The sequence below is a fragment of the Drosophila eugracilis genome, unplaced genomic scaffold (genome assembly GCF_018153835.1).
Source record: "Drosophila eugracilis isolate 14026-0451.02 unplaced genomic scaffold, ASM1815383v1 contig_90, whole genome shotgun sequence".
Classification (NCBI taxonomy): Eukaryota; Metazoa; Arthropoda; class Insecta; order Diptera; family Drosophilidae; genus Drosophila; species Drosophila eugracilis.
The window spans coordinates 2,870,804-2,889,868 of NW_024573812.1; the positions used below are offsets into that span (position 1 = coordinate 2,870,804).

The following is a 19,065-nucleotide window of genomic DNA, read 5'->3' on the forward strand; positions in this document are numbered from 1 at the left end:
TTAGAAGACTTTCTCAAAGTGTTTTAATCGATTTTAGTAGCCCAAAACATATTCTTTACTCAATTAATTGAACTCCAAAAGTGCATTGTCAGAAAGCCCAGATATAGCCAATATGCTATATCAAGACATCAAAAAGTTTTAGCTAACTTCAATTTCATCAAGCATGACTCTTCAAAAATCAAAGAATTTTGCATGTCTCCCGAATATATTCTCCTGCCCAGACTAAGAAACGGCACATATAAACATCGCTGTGTGTCTTCTTTAACTCGTTCCATTTAAGGTTGAGAAAGTGTCACCTGTTTGCCCAGGTAAATTGGCAGTTTGGGCCACGGGGCATTCCCGTTCCCTGTAACCGGAAGTCGCATCCTTATAACGTTTCATAATGTATGCGCTAATTTATTATCTGTTGGCAAAAGTTGGGCCATAGTTAACCCTTTGACTAGCATGCTACCGATGTCGTTTATGGTGTTTGGACTAACAGAGAGCTGAAGCTAGGCATATAATGGATTGCGTGCCAGAGTGACATGCCTGCCAACTGAAGGAAGTCTAATACTAGTCAAAGGGTTGAGCAAGATAGATTCACAAAAATACAAAAAAGAAGTTTTCGAATTTGTTGCATTAGAATACAGCCGAAAAATCTATGACGTATGTCCAATTCTCTAGAGCCACCCCAAGGGACCTTTGCTAATGCATTGGGAGGAGCATTTTCGACACAGGCTATTTATGTGTTAGACAAATTACCAGGTAATATATCTACCGAACATGTAATTGTTTCGATGTTTGTTTGGCCAGTAATTGAAGAGCAAACCTCGGGGACACACGGTGGACAAACCGTTAATGACACCTTTAATTGGATGACATTAGCACCAATGTCCAATGTCCCGAGGCATGAACAAGTGGGCCCTGGCTAAAACGTTTAAAACATTCACTTTGACCTCTGCCTTTGTCTAGAATCGATCCAACTCTATTGAGTTTTTAACTAAAAAAATCTCCCATATAAAAAGCAAAAAATGTGTGACGAAGGAACCATCCGGGACTGTGAGCCAACCACCTTGCGGCTTCCGTTCAATAGCTACCACATCAACTTGCCTCTGTATATTTTGGACATGGTGCGCATCTTCCAAGACCATCCCAAGTATAGCAATGGCATCAATGATCATCATATCCTGGAGATGCTGGAGAAAGAGTAAGTTAGACTTATAAAAATACAAAATATATGTTGTATCTTCTCACCTCACCAGACCTTTTGCTTGCGGGGACCTTGAGTCGCAGATAAAGACCGCTTTGCTGGATCTCACTGCCAAGGGATTCATACGATTCATTAGCAATGGATACCGAACTCTGGGACCAATTGCCAAACTGTCCAATGCGCGTTCCGTGCGCCACTTCAACATGACATGGCAGCGCATTGCCGAATTGCAAAAGGTCAATTGCCCCAGCCTGGAGCCAGGATCGATCTCCAGCGGTCCCTGCACCCAGCGTGGATCAAACTATTGATGTCTAGATATATCCTTAGTTTATTCGTTGCGTTAACCATTTCGTTCATTGAATTAAGTTCCTCCAAGAGCAGCGTGAACGCTACTCCGCACACCAACATCGAAATTATAAGCGTCTAGTAACATTCCAGCAAATCTAAGTTTCAGGGTAGTTTAGTACGGGTGGTCATCATCATCATTATGATGAGAACACATGTCGCGGGGTCTGCCATCCTTTTGACACTTAACCAGGCTAATTATTCTCGAGGGTTGGCCCAATAGCATGAGGAATGTTGCAGGTGTTTTCATAGGGGAAACGGATTTTAGTATGACAATTGTGTATATAGGGTAGCAAACCCTAGTTATGATCCGACGAACTGTGCCCCAAAATGACCCCTGGCCAGGCCGATTACCCTTTTGGCCGAATCGTTTAAATTGTCAACACCAGGACAATGGAGGACACGAGGAGGACCTGTCGTCATTGTTGTCCTCATATGCGCCATATAAAGCAAACACGCATGGGATCCCGTCCAGGTGTTATTTATTGCCTCTCTAATCGTTGCGGCATAATCTATTAGCACCCCACCGACAGATCGGTGCTCCTGGGTCCACAACGGTGTCCTTTGATTTTTTGCTTTTGCACATTAAAGGCAATTATTATTATTGTTTTAGTTCTGAGACAGTTTTGTGTTTGTCATTTGCCGATTGCTGTTCCGCGTTCATAATTGGACCAGCCCCAAAACAGAACATTAATCAAGTGACTTGACATGTGGGTAACGTGTTGGCATATAGCCAATTTAATTAGCTTGCCATGTACCATAACTAAGTTATAATACTGATTTAAAAACAGCAATAGTTCATCTAAAAAAAATAAAAGTAATTAAAAAAGAACTTTGAAGATTTTATTGAAGACGTCATTACTGGTCTTCTGCGGTCCGCCCCTTTCAGGCAGTAAGGATTGATTGTTAGGGAATTTTGATAAATTGGAAATATTGCCGAAATTGGCCGATTGTCAGCAGTAACCTGAGTAACCCAATTTCTTTTCATTTGTATATATTGTCCTCTCTGTGAGATCTACATATATGCAGATTCAGTTGGGCGACATACAAATTACCTAAGGTTACCTAAGGCTACTACCTCATGCAAGACGATATAGCCGATCTAACTTTGCATGAGAACTTTCCGAAGACGCAGCACTCGGCGTTGGTAGAAGATTAGATTCTCTTAAAGCTTGAGTACCTCAATTTTAATCATTACAAAGGTGTTATCCATATTCACTGTTAAAAATATATGTATATATGTATTAAATTAAGCTCAACAAATAGAAATACAGTCTAGTTCAAAGCTTTGCGGCGGAAAAAAGACAAAAGACCGTTACAAAATCAAAAACATTCGTCACAGATATTTCAGTTTAATTTTAATTTTATCGATATTTTTCTTTGATTTTGGCTCCCTTTTTTTTAAAGGTCTCAAACGATATATTTCGATAGGCACAGCATATATCGATAATTTTCGTCAAACAAGTTGTTTAGAAATAGAGAAATCATTAAGCCAAAATGAACGATAGCAGCGTTCCCGCCTTCGTAAGTACCAAATAAAAAAATGTTTTATATGGCTGAAACTCCTTTGTATCATGGTAGGAACTCGGCGATGCTTTGGCCACACGCTGTGGCAACACACTCACTGGCGTCTTTTTGCCGGGATCACGAATCGCACTAAGCGCCTACCGGCATGTGACGCACAATACGCCGGACGTCCCAACTGAGTCTGCTGGCCAAGATCCAGTACTCATCTACCTGGCAGAGGAGTCTACTCTATTCGACGAACCAGTGCTGCGCAGTGTCTTGGCTGAGGCGAATGCCACCTTTGCCACCCTGCAGCAACTGGGTCTAAGGGCCAGTCGTGCCGAGTACGTTAACATATCGCGGGCATACCGCAGCATCGTGCGGTCCTGCCTGGAGAAGTTAGAGCAGGCCAAGAAGTCACCGGAAGTGCAGACTGATGAGCCGCGCCTTTCTCGTTTCACCGATGCCATCATCGTGTTCTATGCGGCGGAGTGCCTGTGGCATCTCTTCGAAATTCTATACATCCAGAATAATCAGCTTGTTGTGCCCCAACTACTCGACTGGGCACGCTTTCATTCCCCACAAACTGAGGACAGGGCTACCGATCTTCTGCTGATGGCCGAGGAGGCTAGCGATTCGGATGACTACTGGAAAGTACTTAGGTCACTTATCATGTTGGGCCAAATAGATGTCTCGCGTGCAATTCTATCTCAGAATCGTAAGTCTGGACAGCCAGCATTCAAGGCGGCTGAGCTGATCCTGAAATCTATGCCCGTATACCAAGAGGGCTATGCGCTGCAGAAGTTTCACTCGCAATGGGAGTATTGGCACGTGGACTCGGAACGTAAGATTCAGACCGGTGTATTTGCCACGGAACCAGAGCTAGAGCAGGTCCTTCGGCTGGTCGCGGGCAACAACGAACAATGGGATGCGGGAATTAAAGAGGCACAAGATTGCTATGAATACCTACCTGGATACCTGCTGTTTACCAAGCCCACCTGCAAACCCTTTGAGCTTAGAATATCAGCCACCAATTGGCTGAACCGCTGGTGTCTGCTTCGTCCAAATAAGGAGGTCTGCGGCATGAATCGCATGATTGCGCAGCTCATGGATCACGATATAAAGCTCTTTATATACGAGACCCAGAAATTAAACGATACCCACTGGTTCTCCACACATTTAATTGATCTAATCCATCATTGCGGTCAGCTAAAGAGCTACTTTGATCAAAACAACATGTAGGTGTTAATATCTTACGCTTTGCATTCAGTCGAACGATAATATTTTACTTCTTATATTTTATAGAGATCTTCCAGCCTTACGTCATTCAATGATCTATGATTACGGCAGTTATCTAATGACAACACACAATTTATGGCAATTAGGCATCGATTATCTGGACTGCTGCAAAGAGGAGGGTCAGGCAGCTATTGAACTGCTTCTGCCTCGTATCACCTTGCACACTGAACGTCAAGCCGCTAAGTTGATCAACCTGGCCAGGCATCGAGGACTCACGGGTGTGGAACAGGAGATCTGCAAGGTGCTTTCGAAGAAATCCTACAATAATGAACGTTATGGCAATGCTCTTGAATGGGCCATCCGCTCCAAAGATGTTCTGCTAGTGACGGCGGTTGCAGACTACATTTTGAAGGTGACAACAAATTAATTTTCCTTATGTATGTTTTTATAATTGCTGGCTTCCCCCATTAGCATTACTCGAGAACAGGAGTCATGCTGTGCCCGGACACAATAGCCAATGTGGGAGGACGAATGTTTATCTCACCACGCTTAGTTTTCCTCTCCAAATACTATGAGTTCTACGAATACTATCGTAATCGAGACTTTCTCTCTGCTTCTGAGCTTCTCGTAAATCTGTTGGAATCAAGAATTACACCTGATTTGTAAGATATAGTCTCTAAAATTTTAAAGATAATTTTATGTTTTTAAATCACACCTATCTTCAATTAGCTTTTGGCCGTCATTGCTCATCGATTCCATGCCACTGCTGGAGTCTGAGAATCCGAAAATTTTCGCCAAGGAAACTGTGGCCATTCTCCATCATATTGAAACTGAACTTGTCCCTATTATCGAACGCGATGTGTCCAAATATGGAAATGTATGCTTTGACCTACTGCTGCTATAATATTGTTAACTAATCATCCGTTTCCTCGACAGCATCATACAGAAACCGTGTTCAAAGACTATCGGGTGGAAAACGTCGATAAAATCCTGGACCGCATGCGTCTGGCCTGCGCTCGGAATTTGTCCAGAGCACTAATCATTGAGAACACTATGCCAGTGGCGTGATTTTTGAATGCATTTTTAGAGTAATTTATTTTGTATTTTTCGCTTTTCCAATACATCGTAATATAGATTGTTTGCATTGCTAACTTGTTATTCATACGCATTTTGTTTATATCTTGTGCCTCTTTGCTATTTATTGTACCAACAACACTACTTGACTGGCTGCTGCCCTTTGACTAAAAGGAAATCCAAGCTGCATGGGGCTGGAGGGTTTACAGTACGCATTAGTAAACTAAGGATAACGCAATCGTTAAAAGCAGCTCCAACCTGCTGGTATCCCAGCTAACTATGCTAGTGTACACGGCATGGGTTAATCTATAGGATACACTTCTCTGGAATCAGCTAGGCGGCAAATCAAAACAGCTTAAACCAAACTTAAAATATATTAAAATCAATCACTACGAAGTACTTTAGCTGCACAGATAGAAAGTTGACACACGTATACGACGCACCTAAAACTATTAAACAACGCCCAGAGCTCAAGGGTTAGTACACATAAGTTTATGTATATGCGTGGATATATATATATCTGGGGGTATGTATATAATTACTATATATTCTGGTTGTTAATCGTTATGAGAATCGCACGGCCTTGTACAAAATGTTCGATTACTATGTACGGAATTACAATTAAAGTCGCTTGTCTCTTGGCTTGGCCCTTGAACCGCCATCGGCATTACAAAATATATATCATTCGCTTGGTAAAAACAATCAAAACTAAACTAAACATAGACGAAAAGCCGCCAGGGGTGGATCGCACTGCGTATTCATCATTCTAATGCTTAACAAACTCCTACTAATTTTTCTTTCAAAATCATTCCTTGGCCAATCACACTAGGCAACAGAAAATACACAAATAATCAAAAAATGTCAACTTATTAACATTCCAATCTCGAACTGACAAGATTTTATGGAGTTTTGGGAAAAAAATTGAACAATACTTTTACATACAAATATGTTAAATAAAAAAATTAACTTCACTTCCATTTTTAGGGAAATCATTTACCCTCGGGGTATATACCATAGTTGAAGATCTTAACATTAAGAATAATTTTGAATTGCAATGAAATATTAATCAATGTTGATAATTCCATTTTAAAAAGATTCTAAAAATGTAAAAATCGAAATCTTTTGTAATTGGAATTGATAACAAGAATTAGAAAATATTTAAAGAATTCAAAAAAGTTTCAAATGTTTATAAGTGACCCAAGGTTACGATTACTGTTTAGAGAAACAGTTTGATTATAAAAAAGGCAGCTTTTTAGGAATGGATGCAGGAAGAACTATTTCTTATGGCAGTTCGAGATGGAAGATCCTGTTGCCTAGTGGGGTCGTTGAGGGACTACGCTGCTTGAGTATTTCACTTATCCTACGCCCAATATCAGTTATTAATGTGAATCTGAGTGGGGGTGTCTAATTATGCTTTGCCGCGCTCGTCGATGCTGTGGCCGTGGTGGATGCGGTGGCCGCCGTGGCAGCCGCTATGGCACTGCTGCCCGAGATCGACCCCAGCCGAGAGAGCGATGGCTCCCGCTTGGGCGGTACGATCGGCTTGGTCGGTATGGGTGGCGGTGCACCACGGGCTCCCGCAGGTGGTACTGTAACTGGTGGCACGGCAATGGGAACGGGATGAGGATGTGGTGGTGTGGCCGTCTGATCGAGCGCAGCTGCCGCAGCCAGGGCGGCATATTTGCCACCGGGCGCCCGCTGAATAGTGGCCGTTGGCTGCATCTTCGCCGGCGAGGGTGAGGGTGGCGCTACCATGGGTACGGTGACTGTGGCAGACGTTTCCATCAATGCTGTTGCTTGCCCAACGATTCCGGTGGCGTTGCTACTGCTGGTGGTGTTGTTCGTAGTGGTTGTGGTGTGGTTGAGCACGGCCGAAAGTGGTGCTATTGCTGCTGTGGCCGTGCCCGTGGGCGCCGTTGCGATACCAGCACTCCGGATGTTTTGGCCCGGCGCTATGGAACGCGCGATGCCGGTCTGTGGTCCCGAAACCGGCATGCTAGTAACCGTGGCAGTTGGCTGCACGATCTTGGCGATGTTCACCATTGGGGGCGTGGCACAGGCGTCGTCTGCAAAACGCAGAGGGATGGGATTAGCATTCAGTTATGAAAAGTTTTGTACAACACTTGATCTTCGGATCTCCGAGACTAGCAGGCCCCAGCAGAAGGTATTAGGGCATTATAGCCATTTTATGCACTTCTGCCAAGTCCATGCTTATGTGAAATGTTTTGGCATGGTCGTGAGAACTCTACAGACGCTACCGGGTGTCAATTGGCTACGCTTGGCTTTTGTCAGTGTGCTCCAATGACTGGGATGTGCGAGCGTGCGGGGTGGACGTGCGGATGCGTGTTTTTGGGGTTGGTGCAACGAGGTGTGCACGAGGAACATCACAAAACAAAAAACAAATCACCTTGCAATTGCGTAACATTTTTTCTAACAAAAGATTTCGGCTTCAAGAGGAGTTCGAAAAAAAAGTAATATATATATAGAGTTAAAGATTGTATATAGAAAATTATAAAGAGGGCAACCATAATTACAACAGCCAGTTTCCAGGTGGAAGTGCCTCGTCTGGCTCACTCACCGCTGAATTGTCGCGCCTTAGTGGCGGTCACTGAAGATCCGCTGCCCCCTAGTGGCTGCTGCTTTTTCAGAGCCTCGTGTTCGCCGCGTAGGGCATTAAGTTCCTGCTCCAGCTCCTTAACCCTGGATTCAAGATGTAAACATGATTAAGTATAAAGATTCTTTTCCAGGTTTGAACTTGACCAACCGTAGTTCCTCCTTCGCCAGTTTAGCAAACAGAACTTTTCGTTCCTGCTCCATGGCATGTGTTTGTTTCTCCAGCTCCTCCTCCATGCGCAATGACTTTTTGCTCTCCTCTTCGAGACCCTCGGCTATAGTGTCTGAACGTTGCTTCTCCTCTGCCAGAATTTGAGCTAGATCCTCAGAGCGTTTTCCTGTTAATCATTAATATTACATTAATCACTGGCCTAGCTTGTAACGCCTATACGCACCTTCTTCAATATATTTCATCAATATTTTTTTGCGCTCCGCAATCAGAAGAAGAACAATCTGCTTTTGTCGATTGCGCTCGTACTCAAGCGTCTCCTGCAGCTTCTTCAAATCCTTCTCCATTTTGGCCACCTGTGCCCGTTCTTCCTCGAGATCCTGCTTAAGCTTGCTGCGCTCCATCTCAAGGCCGTATGTGATGTCATCTCCCTGCGCCGTGGTGTGCTCGTGCTTTCGCTTCTCCTCCTCTAACTCCTGCAGCATACGCTGGTTGTTCTCCAGCGATTCGGTCAGTATGTTTACCATACGTACATGTGTGGCTCTCTGCTTGCTGACCATTTGATACTGTTGCTCCATCTGCTGCTCAATTATTTGACGCACCTCCATTTCGGCCTGGGCCGCCTGAGTAGATGATTCCCTGGAGATAAGGTTCCCATTGAGAGCGATCTTATCCCGAAATATGGCCGCATATGGATCGTTGGGCTGTAATCGCTTAGTACGCAGCTGGGCAATGAGCTGCTTTACTCGCTCGTTCCTCAGGGCGGCAATGCAGACATCCCGCGCTTGTAGTTCACCTTCCAGGTAGTATAACATTTTAACCAGCTCGCTGTGCGGCAATTCGGCTCGAGTGCGTCCATTTGTGGCTGCGGTGGTGGTGCTGGCAAGCACCCCGTGCACAACCCCGGGTCCAGGTTTCATGGTCTGAAACTCATGATTGGCGCTCACAGTATCGCAACCCGACAACCCGGATCCGGAGCAGTTATCAATGCCATACTCTGAATCTGGAGCTGGTGCCTCTACCAACGCCTCCGCGGGAGAACTGTTCGAGTTTTGCTCCATTTCCCTCCGACTCGTTCTTTCAATTCCCTATTCCCGGATTCCCAACTCCCGATTTCCGCCTTCTCTTAGCTCACGGCATACAAAAAAAGGTTTGGTGCGTTTCAGTACTCAAATTCCACAATATTCACGGTTTCTACGATCGTTCACTTCGGGTCTGGGCTCCGTTCGAGCCTCCTATTTTGGCAAGTGGCTTTTGCGGAACCTGCAATGGCCACAAGAAATAATCTTTAAAATTCTTTGTCAATTTGTTGCCCGTGAAAAAGTGGATACTTGCGGCAGGAATGCCAATTCCGCTTTTTTCCGTCATATCTGGCTTTTTTATGGCCAACTCGTGAAAATTTTGTGAATGGCGGGAATTATAGATTTTTAAATGTGTTTGTCTTTTGATTAATAAATGACTTCTAGCCCGGTTAATGTGAAGTTTAATTGTTTTTAAAAATACCGCATTATTATTCCAGCTTAGGATCCGTGACTTTCATACCTCTTTATAGCTTTTTTTGTCCTATCTTTCTAGTCAGAAACCGCTTTTTCGGATGTAAATTGGCAGCGCGGATTTGTTCTTGTTGCCAGCTCGTTAAAAAAAAGTGTTGTACAACACTGATTGGACTAAAATCAAGGACTGCACCTAGCTGTTTGCCACCGTAAAGTAGTTTGAATAAATATTTATGTGTATAATACTTTGTAAACAAGTGCAAACTTATTACTATATTGAAAACTTAACTCCCTTATATTTAAAAATTAGGGAATTTTTGATTTTAATTCCTTAAAATAAAAAAAATTGATTTAACAATTTTATGTGTTTATTTCTTGTACACAAAAGGCTTTGTGGTGTTGTAGGCCAGGGAATACCTTATGTGCTTTCCAACCAACCGATCTGCTAGCGGTATTAAAGCGGGTTCACGTTTGTAAATGCCAGCAGCGTTTGGCGTCCAGACCCGCAAACGACACTCTGAGTTTCTTGGCAAAAGAAATCCCATCCAACCCGCAGAGCTGAGAGTAATATCACAATTTAGCCTTTCGTCTTCACATTCTACGCTCGTTAGCGTAATATCACCGTCCTTACACTGCAATCCTGGCCAGGTTTGCAGGCGAGCCTGCAAATCTTCATTGACCATGGGAACACCCAAGAAAGGCGTTCCAACATATCTTTTGTACACGTCGTCCGCCGCCTGGGTATCTGCTATCAGTACTGGAAGATTCTCTGAAGCAAATACAAATACCTTTAACCAGTCAAACTGTTTTTTTGAGCTTGTTATTTCCAATAGATCTAAGCGGGCTAGACCCCCCAGAAGGATGCTCATCTGGGGCTTCAGGCGAAAAGCTCTGGGACGAATCATAGTGGTGGGGTGCAGCCTAACTAGCTCCTCGGCGGTAAGCAAAGGAGTCAATTGGTCAGGCTGCATAACACCTGGTGTATCGTAGACCCAGCGCGCTTCCTTGTACTCCTTTTGGCGATCGTTTAGAGTAGTAATGGGCCGCGAACCTCCGGCCATGGCGAAGGCATCGTTGACATCTTCGAGACGATCGAAGGTGCGTCCTACGAAAGACACTGGTTGAGCTGCTGCTACAGACCCCGTTGCCCTTGCAACTGCGCGACGCTCTTTGTTCATTGCTGCCTTATCGTTGCGCTCCGAAACTAATCTCTTGAAGCGTTGATAGATGCGATCATTGGACGGACGCAATATGGGAAACCGCAACAGTTTTAGTGTTGTTCCCGGCCAGGGACAAGTGGTGGCTTTGCGCACCAAGTTGCTGGCCTCAGGCCGACAATAGTCAGAGTTGAGAAGGATGTTGAACAGCGAACTCTTGCCCACGTTGGTGCAGCCTAGCAGATAGACATCCCCTTTGTATGCCCACGTTTTATGCAACTGCGTTATAAGCTCCTCTATTCCATAGCCGGTTTTAGCAGATATCAGGCTGACATTCTTGATATTCAACCCATCTCCGCCACCGTGCTTGACGAATTCGCGCTGCAGGGAATCCTTAATATGTTGTAGATAGATATTTGAGTCGCGCGGCAGTAGGTCCACCTTGTTACCCACTAGGAAAACAGGCCTCTTTGTACCCAGAACATGTTGCATGCCTGGCCAGATAGAGCTTGGAAAATCTAGTAGATCCACCAGCACAATAGCCAATGCGAATTTGTCCTGAATGCGGGATATGGTGTCCACATAGGTACTAGGAGTCACTTCCACGTCGAGGGCAATGTTGTAGTGCTTCAAAAAGTGACACCGCTTGCACGTGATGGTTTGAAGTTCTTGATGCGTTCTGCCTCGGAAGATTTCACTGGGTATGTAGCCGGGCAGAGAGGCACTGGAGCATTGTAAGTTTGCGCCACAGCCGTTGCAGGGTACCTTTGAAGGTTGAACCGATGGATCTGGAGTACCCTGCTTGTCTGCCCCATCGACTACTCCCTCGTAGAACTCGTAATCGTCCATCCAGTCCTCAATAAAAGGTGGATGTGCTTTATGATCCGAGTAAAATGTTTTGATTTTAGTCTCCAGAAAAGAGCTGTAATGAACGTGCTCATGATCGTGGTATTTCTTCCTGGCAAGCAGCCACGCCCTTTCCCGCGAACTCTGTCCAACTTCGGCAGCCGTATTCTCCAGTCTCGAACATGTTAAAACCACATTTTTATTTATAATTTTATATAAACGCGAAGTCTTAAACATTTTGTAATCACACTAAAGAGGTCTAGCAGTCAGACAAAAGATGTCATATACAAAATCCGATAAATGTCAGATATTTTTAGTTTATTCTTTGGTAAAAATAATAATTGTCCATTTGTTAGTGTAAAGCTTCGGATATAGAACAATTTTAAGATCTTTCTGTGAATCATTGTATGTAAATAATTCTTTGCTGAAACAAAAATAACATCGAATTTATGCCGATTCATATCAGACAATCGAATTGGATTTATCGGAAATCGAAATCGGTGAAAGAGAAAAAAGAAAGCAGCGTTAGCGAAAGCAGAGGTGAGTCGAGTGCGGGACAAAAAAAAGCGTGTATGTATTAAAATTGAAACAAAAAGATCTAGAAAAAACGTGTCCACGACGCAATTAGCGTGCTCCTGCGGCGGTTGACAGGCGATTTACGCATTGGTAAAAGTACAGAGTACACGCCGAGTAAAAAGCAGTAGCACACAAAAAATAAAATGATTAGGAAAGTGTGTAGAAAAAAGACAAGTGTATGTGAACGGCGGCTGTATGTGTGAGTGACGTGACGCGACTGTATGCGTGCTGCTGCGTGTATATGAAATAAAAAGTAACGCAAAGCGCGACCTAATTTTAACCAAATATTACAATAATATTTGCATAAACAAAGTCTATGCAATTAAAGGGACGCTACATTTTTCCTCACCGCTCCCTCGCATGTTCATTATTGTTGTTGTTGTTCCGCGGCATGCCAAGAAAAGTTGCCGCCGCCATTGTCTAGGCAAGCATACAACAACAAAATGGAAACCCAGACTGAAACACTTTTCCGTCGAGTGTATAGTTCTTCCCGATTGAGTAATGCAATAACATCAATAAAAGCTACACAAATTTTTGAGTGTTGCAACTTTCGATGGAACTCGTTTCGAACTGTTGTGTTTGTTGTTTTTATCGCTCGCTAACTCACTTACTCACCGCCGCACACACTCGCTCCTTTCCATTCTTCTCTGTTGTTACCAAAACTGGTCTTTAAGAAGAGAATCAACAATGCAATTTCTTGACGGGGTAGGGGAAAAATCGATAGTTTGGTTTAGATTAGACAACTTTCAACATCCACGATTCAACGAAATGCACTCGGCCTAGAAGAAGCTACCGATAACCCCGGCCCCAAGAGTAAGCGAGATAGTTGCAGCCGCCTGCCCACACTCACTCGCACAAAAACACGCACACACACTTACACTTATGCAGCTGAAATTTCCAGCGATGTCTGCTCTGCGTTTTTGTTGTTGTACTGTAATTGCGAAATCATAACGGCAGTTGAAAGTTGAGAGCGCTAAGCCAGTGTGAGTGAGTGGGAGAGAGACACTGTAAGTTTAAGCTTAAGTGTACTCTGGCTGCCCTTCTCTCCCCCGCCCACGCAAACATACAGCCGGTCGCAAGTGTAGCGCATATGAGAGTCGCATCAACAACAACGCTATTCCGCAAGAAGAAAAACACATGTTGGCCGCACAGTGGGATAGAGTGGGAGTGGAGTAAATACAAAGTTGCTTAATGGAAGTGCAAATGCAGCCGCCATTTTGGTTCTTTTCTTGGATTGGATCTCGAAAAACCCAGTGTGAATGATATTTTAATGGATTGCGTCCTAAAAATAGATTGACATCGGTAATGCAGAAGCATCGAGTGTAATGGAATTGATCTTGAGTTCTGCGACACTGTGCCACATTCAAATTCAAATAAGCAAAGCATACATATTACTGAAAATGCAGAAATTGCCTTGAAAAGTGAAAGGCATTCAGCAGAGCGAGCGAACTAGCGACGATTTGATATTTTTGCCTCTTTGTTTAACCTTTACGGGCAGCTGTTTGTTGTTGTTAGCGCTGGCTCAGCACTTTGACATTTTCCAGCTTACTCACACACACACAGAAATACAAATGCGGTACATTCCGAATTCCCATTTCCATTACACAAACGCTGCACATGCGCCGCAGCACTTTTATTTTGAGAATGTTTTTTGGCCGAGAGGCGTTCAACAGTAATGCTCTTTTGCAATTCCCCAAAGCCAATGCTCTCTCGTAACGTTGCTAATTTCGCCAAGCTTTTGTTGTTTGTTCGCCTTCCGCGCACTAATGTTTTATGTTTATTTCTCTTGCAGAGTGCGGCAACGTAAACCCAATCGAAAACTCACGGATTAAGTGGTCTGCTGCGAATTAAGCCCATCCAACAGTGAACCTTTAGGCCACTAGTCCAAATTAAGCCTCCTGACCCCAGAATTAAATCCACACAGTTGCACCCCCATCAACAAAAGCTTCTTCATGATGTCGTCGGATCAACAGTTCTTTCTAAAATGGAACGATTTTCAAACGAATATGGTGACCTCGTTCCGTCACCTGCGCGACGAGAAGAGCTTCACAGATGTGAGTACCCAAAAAAAACCTTATAGTCATTGGGAAAATCCCTTTACAGTCGACCCTCTATAACTTAAACCATTCGAATTAGAACCTTCAGAACAAAACAAATTTTCATTTAAATGTATACTTATTATCTACAAAATTCTTATAGTTGTATTCGAATAGTCGTTTCTTGAATTAAATAATATGAATTATAAATTATATTTAATCAGTTTTTTAAAGTTAGATAAAGAAGTTTGACTACAATTTACAATTCTCAGGGGCGATCTGAGGTTTACAATGCTACTCTTGGCCCGATTAGCTCTCGGACGCCCCTTGTAGAGGGTCAGTCACCGGCTCAGCTCACTTTGTCTGACTACCTGGCCCTCACGGTTTTTTCTATCCATTTTTTTTTACCTGTTTTCTTGCTTGTACATTTTCTTATATTTTGTGGTGCTCTTGTAGGTGTTTGGTTTGGGGAAAAATGTCTAACGGATTTAACTGATTTCCTAATGCCTTTTTCTTACAGGTAACACTCGCCTGCGAGGGCCAAACCTGCAAAGCCCACAAAATGGTGCTTTCCGCTTGCAGTCCCTACTTCAAAGCGCTACTAGAGGTGAGTTTGTGACTTAATAAATAATCAACCAACTAATTTTTTGGCATAATCCGCAGGAGAATCCATCGAAGCACCCGATTATTATTCTGAAAGATGTATCATACATCCACCTACAGGCTATACTGGAATTCATGTACGCCGGTGAGGTGAACGTGTCCCAGGAACAGTTGCCAGCATTTCTTAAGACCGCCGATCGCCTTAAAGTAAAAGGCCTGGCAGAGACACCCAGTTCAATAAAGCGGGAGGGTTGATGGTATTAAACAATAAACAAAACAAAAAATACATAAAAATAACAACAACCAACTATAAGAAACTTATATGTATGCAAGAAAACAAAATTCCAACCAGAGAAGAAAGAAAAATATAACATGAACGACTTTTGGTGTACAAATTCATGTAAGAGTACACTAAGAGGATGATGAACACCAACAGACAACCACACAAAGCTGACAGATTGAAATGATTAGCCTGTAAAGTAAAGGTGGTGGCGAAATCCACCAGCCCAATCCCAAGCCCACTCATTCACATTTGACCTTCCAATTTGTAAACCAACACTTACCGACGCCCCACAGAATTTGATTTGAATTTTGTATTCGTTTGATTTCTGCATAAAATAGTTTGTAATATATTATTAACAACTACATGAAGAAAAACACACCACTCTGTATAAATGAAACAATATGGACAGCCCCTAAACAAAGCAAAACAAAACAAAAAACGCACTTTTGTAAAGTAATTAAAAAAGATTCATTAAAAAATATATAAAGATAATTATAAATATAGTGTGAAATGTGCAAGTAAAAGAAATAAGCCACACCGGGCGCGAATATTACAACACATTCGGTTAGTTTTTAAGCCACTAACTACAACCCCAGACATGCCGCGCCTCTAGACAGACAAACTCATTTTCATCTATACTTAAATAATAAAATAGAAACAAATGCAAAATTGTACTTTAATTTTTTGTGGACAAACGCGACCTATTTTCAAAGTTTTTTAAACATACACCAGATATTTTTTAATAATAACAAACGAAAAGGAAAACGTTTCAATGTTAAGCTATCAATTCTACTTAGTTTAAACGAAAGAGTAAGGAAAACGATAGATCGAAAAATAAAACTTGAGTAAAAAACTATACTTGAATATTATTACATAAAGTAAAATATTTATATGTATGTATATGTATACATGTGAGCATAGATTTAAAAAACTACGGTAAATAAAAAGAATAATTACAAAAAAAGTTCAAATCCTCTTAAGCTTTTTATTGATTTTCGATTCGAAAGCGGGACGATTTGTGATTTCTTCGAATTTATTTTTATACTCTCTCATAACATACTCACCTCCATTGTCATCGTACTCTGTATACAATAGTTCGTTTACAAATTAACAAAAATATGTTCGCTTATTTTACATTACACTAATATTTGATATATTGCCGATTGGATCTCGCACGCTGCACACTGCAGTGGATTTAGACCTAGATTCACATTAAACTACGGTTTTTAGTTATTGAAACAGTACGCGTTGCGCGTGTGAAGTTCGAATGGATCGGTTCGCATCTTCTGCTGATTAACCTCCACGTAGCGCGAGACATCCGCCACAAGATTGGGTCGTTCCTCCGAACTTGCAGCGCATGGCGACCAGATCTTGATATCATGGTCAATGCCACTGGTGGCCAGCATACAGATGCTCGGATGCGGCTGCACACAATTGACAATGGCACTGTCTGCCCGATAAACGGCACGTATCTTGCCCGTATCTCCCTCCCAAATGTACAAATTGCCATCATCTGAACCGGCGGCTATGAATTCGCCTTGGCTACCGAGATAGTTTGCTTCCTTAATGTCAGTCGTAATGTTGCAGTGGCCCACATAGCGTTGCATGTAGTCCCGGGCGGTGGAACGAAGATCATACTCAGCGTCTGTTAGCCGCAGGTATCGGAATCCATCCTCCATTGCTACTGGCTCTGGTTCGGGTGGCTCGGTGTTTTGGGACTGCCGGCGATTCTCCTTAATGTCCTTGTTCAGCATTAGCACCCCGTGATTGTTGGCGAAGTCGGGAAAGCGCTGTATGAGAGCCTGCAAGCATTTATCAGCATCCTGGGGACGATGTAGCTCAAGCAAAGCCCTGGCTAGTCGAAAGTGGGCTTTCACGTAGCTAGGATCCAGACGAAGAGCCTCGTGGCAATCTCTTAGAGCGGCATATATATCACCAAACCAGCCGCGGCGCATCAGAGCTGTTGCTCTGTTCAGATAAAGAACCTCTCCTTGTGGGTATTTTGCTAAAGCCGCTGAATAGGCATCAATCGCGTCCACAAGTTTGCCGTTCTCAAGAAACTCATTTCCTTCCTTTTTATGCATTTCAATGCTGGAGGGCAGCGAGCGGCTCTTGTGCGGCGCCTTTACCGGCTCATCCTCCTGAGAGACTGGTAATGTAAAGGCGGGTAGTTCGTAGAAAACCGGAGGCTCAGCATGGTTCAGATCGTAGCGGTAGATGTGCTCGCAGCCCATGTTGACAAGCAGTTCCGTGCCATTGCCGTTAAACGTAAGATAAGTGATGGCTCGCGACTCGTGAACAATGTTCCGGCTGATGTTTTTTACGATCTGTCCGGGAGCATAGAAGGCCACGCAGGCGGAGAGACCTGAAATAAATTCTAGTTTGCAATATGGTGCAGAACGTCCAATTTTAACAACTTACCATTTCCATCAGTAGCGGGCAACTTGCGCCGATCGTACACCCGGGCAAAGGGATCGTTGGTTCCCACTGCTAGGTACTCTGTTCTCCTGGGGTTAATAGCCAGGCACTTGGCTTCCGCCGTGGATTCCACCTGATTGCACAGGCTCAGGAGCTTGACGCCACTGCCTTCCTCCGGACGGCAGCGGTGTGGTTCACGCATATCAAGCTGCAAGATGCATCCATCCTCTCCGGCCGACCAAAAAATATGTGGCGAATCCTGCGCGGTGGCCAGACGCTTTGCGCGCATAAGGTGACAGTTGCATGCAAATAAGGTCTCATTCGAGTGATTGATGTCGTAGACGTAAATAAATTTATCCGCTGCACAAGTAGCCACAATGCTGTTGTTGGTCTTGGGCAGGAATTTCACCGAGAACATGTTTCCCATGTGCTTGGTCCTAATAACATGGACACGTTTCTTCCGAAACGGATCCCAGATCATCACACGATAGTCATCGGATCCAGAGGCCAGCCAAAGCCCATCGGTGGTCCATTCCAGGCAATTGACGCAGCCCTCGTGTCCGGCGAGAAGTGCCTCCTGCTCCAGCCTGTCCACATAGGCAGGAGAGGCCAGGAGCCGCCTGCGGAGAAGTTCGTCCATCTCGTGGTACTGCTGGCGCTGCCAGTGTAAGGAACTAGCGTTCAAGGGCGTGTGCTGGCGCTGATAGCGCGAACTAGAGTACTTTACGCGATACAGTTCATCGCTCGACATTATCTCCGAGTGATGTGGATAGGATTATGACACTTGTTTCTGTTTGTTTTCGTCTCGCTCTCCGTTTAATTCATTTTGCATTCGCTGATTACCCTGGCCCCACTTCGCCGCCCCTGCGGTCCAACCTTGCTGTTGTTGACACCTGTGCGCAACGTTGCCACCCCAGCGCTTTTCTCGTAACAGCTTTTGTTGAGTTTTTGGAGAATGACAAATTTAAAATTAAGGTAATTTATTTCTTTTTAAAATACCAGCTCGTCGAAAGATTAAGTTAGGCCTAGTACGTAACTGAACTGAAGAACATACTAGCTCTAATAATTTCGTATGATTTTGATGAGGTTTCAGCTGTTTCAGTTGATAACAATGATGTACAACTTATCGATAGGTGTATACTCTGTAAGCTTAAAGTTTCACTCTGTTAGCTTTCCGTTAATTTTTAATTTCTTTTAACTGGCTGTCAATTTATTACATTTCACATGTTGTGCCCACATGCAGTGGCAAAACTTTTTTTTTAATATTTTATTTTTTAAAATTCTCTGCTCACTGATTACTGGCTAAAAGATAGAATAGCTTTTTAGGAGTTTAAAAGGGTGTGTTTCCTAGAACTGAAAACGATCTACAATTTTTCCAAAATTCTGATCTCGGGACCGACCCCAGATGAGTGATAAAGCGAAAATGACCCTTCGGTCTTCCAGTTTTTTATCTTTAAGATTATTGCGATTTTTAATTCGCTTAACGGTTTACCGTAGATGATAACTGGGTAAGTCAAA

General features: G+C 43.4%; 6 protein-coding genes across 8 annotated transcripts; 3 read left to right on the forward strand and 3 right to left on the reverse strand.

The window, feature by feature from the left end:
- Positions 1-946: 946 nt before the first annotated feature.
- Positions 947-1,625, forward strand: LOC108112418. Its single transcript, XM_017222261.1, has 2 exons — positions 947-1,186; positions 1,242-1,625. The coding sequence occupies exons 1-2, from the start codon at positions 1,011-1,013 to the stop codon at positions 1,495-1,497; spliced, it is 432 nt and encodes a 143-aa protein (XP_017077750.1). The 5' UTR covers positions 947-1,010; the 3' UTR covers positions 1,498-1,625.
- Positions 1,626-2,968: 1,343 nt separating this feature from the next.
- LOC108113013 (nuclear pore complex protein Nup75) lies at positions 2,969-5,443 on the forward strand. Its single transcript, XM_017223434.2, has 6 exons — positions 2,969-3,058; positions 3,116-4,278; positions 4,346-4,691; positions 4,751-4,941; positions 5,009-5,156; positions 5,216-5,443. The coding sequence occupies exons 1-6, from the start codon at positions 3,032-3,034 to the stop codon at positions 5,345-5,347; spliced, it is 2,007 nt and encodes a 668-aa protein (XP_017078923.1). The 5' UTR covers positions 2,969-3,031; the 3' UTR covers positions 5,348-5,443.
- On the reverse strand, positions 5,356-9,488 carry LOC108113014 (CTTNBP2 N-terminal-like protein). The gene is made up of 4 exons (XM_017223435.2): positions 8,362-9,488; positions 8,118-8,304; positions 7,932-8,053; positions 5,356-7,419 (listed from the first exon to the last, which is right to left on the reverse strand). Exons 1-4 carry the CDS (start codon positions 9,194-9,196, stop codon positions 6,758-6,760), a joined length of 1,806 nt encoding a protein of 601 aa, XP_017078924.1. The 5' UTR covers positions 9,197-9,488; the 3' UTR covers positions 5,356-6,757.
- A 490-nt stretch (positions 9,489-9,978) lies between these two features.
- On the reverse strand, positions 9,979-11,989 carry LOC108112922 (nitric oxide-associated protein 1). Its single transcript, XM_017223311.1, has one exon. It carries the CDS (start codon positions 11,866-11,868, stop codon positions 9,997-9,999), a length of 1,872 nt encoding a protein of 623 aa, XP_017078800.1. The 5' UTR covers positions 11,869-11,989; the 3' UTR covers positions 9,979-9,996.
- Positions 11,990-12,093: 104 nt separating this feature from the next.
- Positions 12,094-15,798, forward strand: LOC108112923 (longitudinals lacking protein-like). 3 transcript variants are annotated; one of them, XM_017223313.1, is made up of 4 exons: positions 12,094-12,171; positions 14,000-14,261; positions 14,764-14,850; positions 14,907-15,798. In XM_017223313.1, the coding sequence occupies exons 2-4, from the start codon at positions 14,160-14,162 to the stop codon at positions 15,099-15,101; spliced, it is 384 nt and encodes a 127-aa protein (XP_017078802.1). In that variant the 5' UTR covers positions 12,094-12,171; positions 14,000-14,159; the 3' UTR covers positions 15,102-15,798. The 3 variants fall into 3 exon arrangements, with proteins under 3 accessions (XP_017078802.1, XP_017078801.1, XP_017078803.1); XM_017223312.1 differs by having other exon boundaries at positions 12,137-12,201; XM_017223314.1 differs by lacking the exon at positions 12,094-12,171 and adding an exon at positions 12,278-12,297.
- A 302-nt stretch (positions 15,799-16,100) lies between these two features.
- Positions 16,101-18,442, reverse strand: LOC108112921 (WD and tetratricopeptide repeats protein 1). Its single transcript, XM_017223310.2, has 2 exons — positions 17,551-18,442; positions 16,101-17,494 (listed from the first exon to the last, which is right to left on the reverse strand). The coding sequence occupies exons 1-2, from the start codon at positions 18,296-18,298 to the stop codon at positions 16,356-16,358; spliced, it is 1,887 nt and encodes a 628-aa protein (XP_017078799.1). The 5' UTR covers positions 18,299-18,442; the 3' UTR covers positions 16,101-16,355.
- Between the last annotated feature and the right edge of the window lie 623 nt (positions 18,443-19,065).

Excerpts from the sequence above, each read along its gene's own strand:
- LOC108112418 (XM_017222261.1), top strand. The coding sequence starts at position 1,011 with ATGTGTGACGAAGGAACCATCCGGGACTGTGAGCCAACCACCTTGCGG. Across the intron at positions 1,187-1,241 it reads CTGGAGATGCTGGAGAAAGA|ACCTTTTGCTTGCGGGGACC; the intron begins GTAAGTTAGACT and ends TCACCTCACCAG.
- LOC108113013 (XM_017223434.2), top strand. The coding sequence starts at position 3,032 with ATGAACGATAGCAGCGTTCCCGCCTTC. Across the intron at positions 3,059-3,115 it reads ATAGCAGCGTTCCCGCCTTC|GAACTCGGCGATGCTTTGGC; the intron begins GTAAGTACCAAA and ends GTATCATGGTAG. Across the intron at positions 4,692-4,750 it reads TTGCAGACTACATTTTGAAG|CATTACTCGAGAACAGGAGT; the intron begins GTGACAACAAAT and ends TTCCCCCATTAG.
- LOC108113014 (XM_017223435.2), bottom strand. The coding sequence starts at position 9,196 with ATGGAGCAAAACTCGAACAGTTCTCCCGCGGAGGCGTTGGTAGAGGCA. Across the intron at positions 8,305-8,361 it reads GATGAAATATATTGAAGAAG|GAAAACGCTCTGAGGATCTA; the intron begins GTGCGTATAGGC and ends AATGATTAACAG. Across the intron at positions 8,054-8,117 it reads CTGGCGAAGGAGGAACTACG|GGTTAAGGAGCTGGAGCAGG; the intron begins GTTGGTCAAGTT and ends TCTTGAATCCAG.
- LOC108112922 (XM_017223311.1), bottom strand. The coding sequence starts at position 11,868 with ATGTTTAAGACTTCGCGTTTATATAAAATTATAAATAAAAATGTGGTT.
- LOC108112923 (XM_017223313.1), top strand. The coding sequence starts at position 14,160 with ATGATGTCGTCGGATCAACAGTTCTTTCTAAAATGGAACGATTTTCAA. Across the intron at positions 14,262-14,763 it reads ACGAGAAGAGCTTCACAGAT|GTAACACTCGCCTGCGAGGG; the intron begins GTGAGTACCCAA and ends TTTTTCTTACAG. Across the intron at positions 14,851-14,906 it reads ACTTCAAAGCGCTACTAGAG|GAGAATCCATCGAAGCACCC; the intron begins GTGAGTTTGTGA and ends CATAATCCGCAG.
- LOC108112921 (XM_017223310.2), bottom strand. The coding sequence starts at position 18,298 with ATGTCGAGCGATGAACTGTATCGCGTAAAGTACTCTAGTTCGCGCTAT. Across the intron at positions 17,495-17,550 it reads GCCCGCTACTGATGGAAATG|GTCTCTCCGCCTGCGTGGCC; the intron begins GTAAGTTGTTAA and ends AATTTATTTCAG.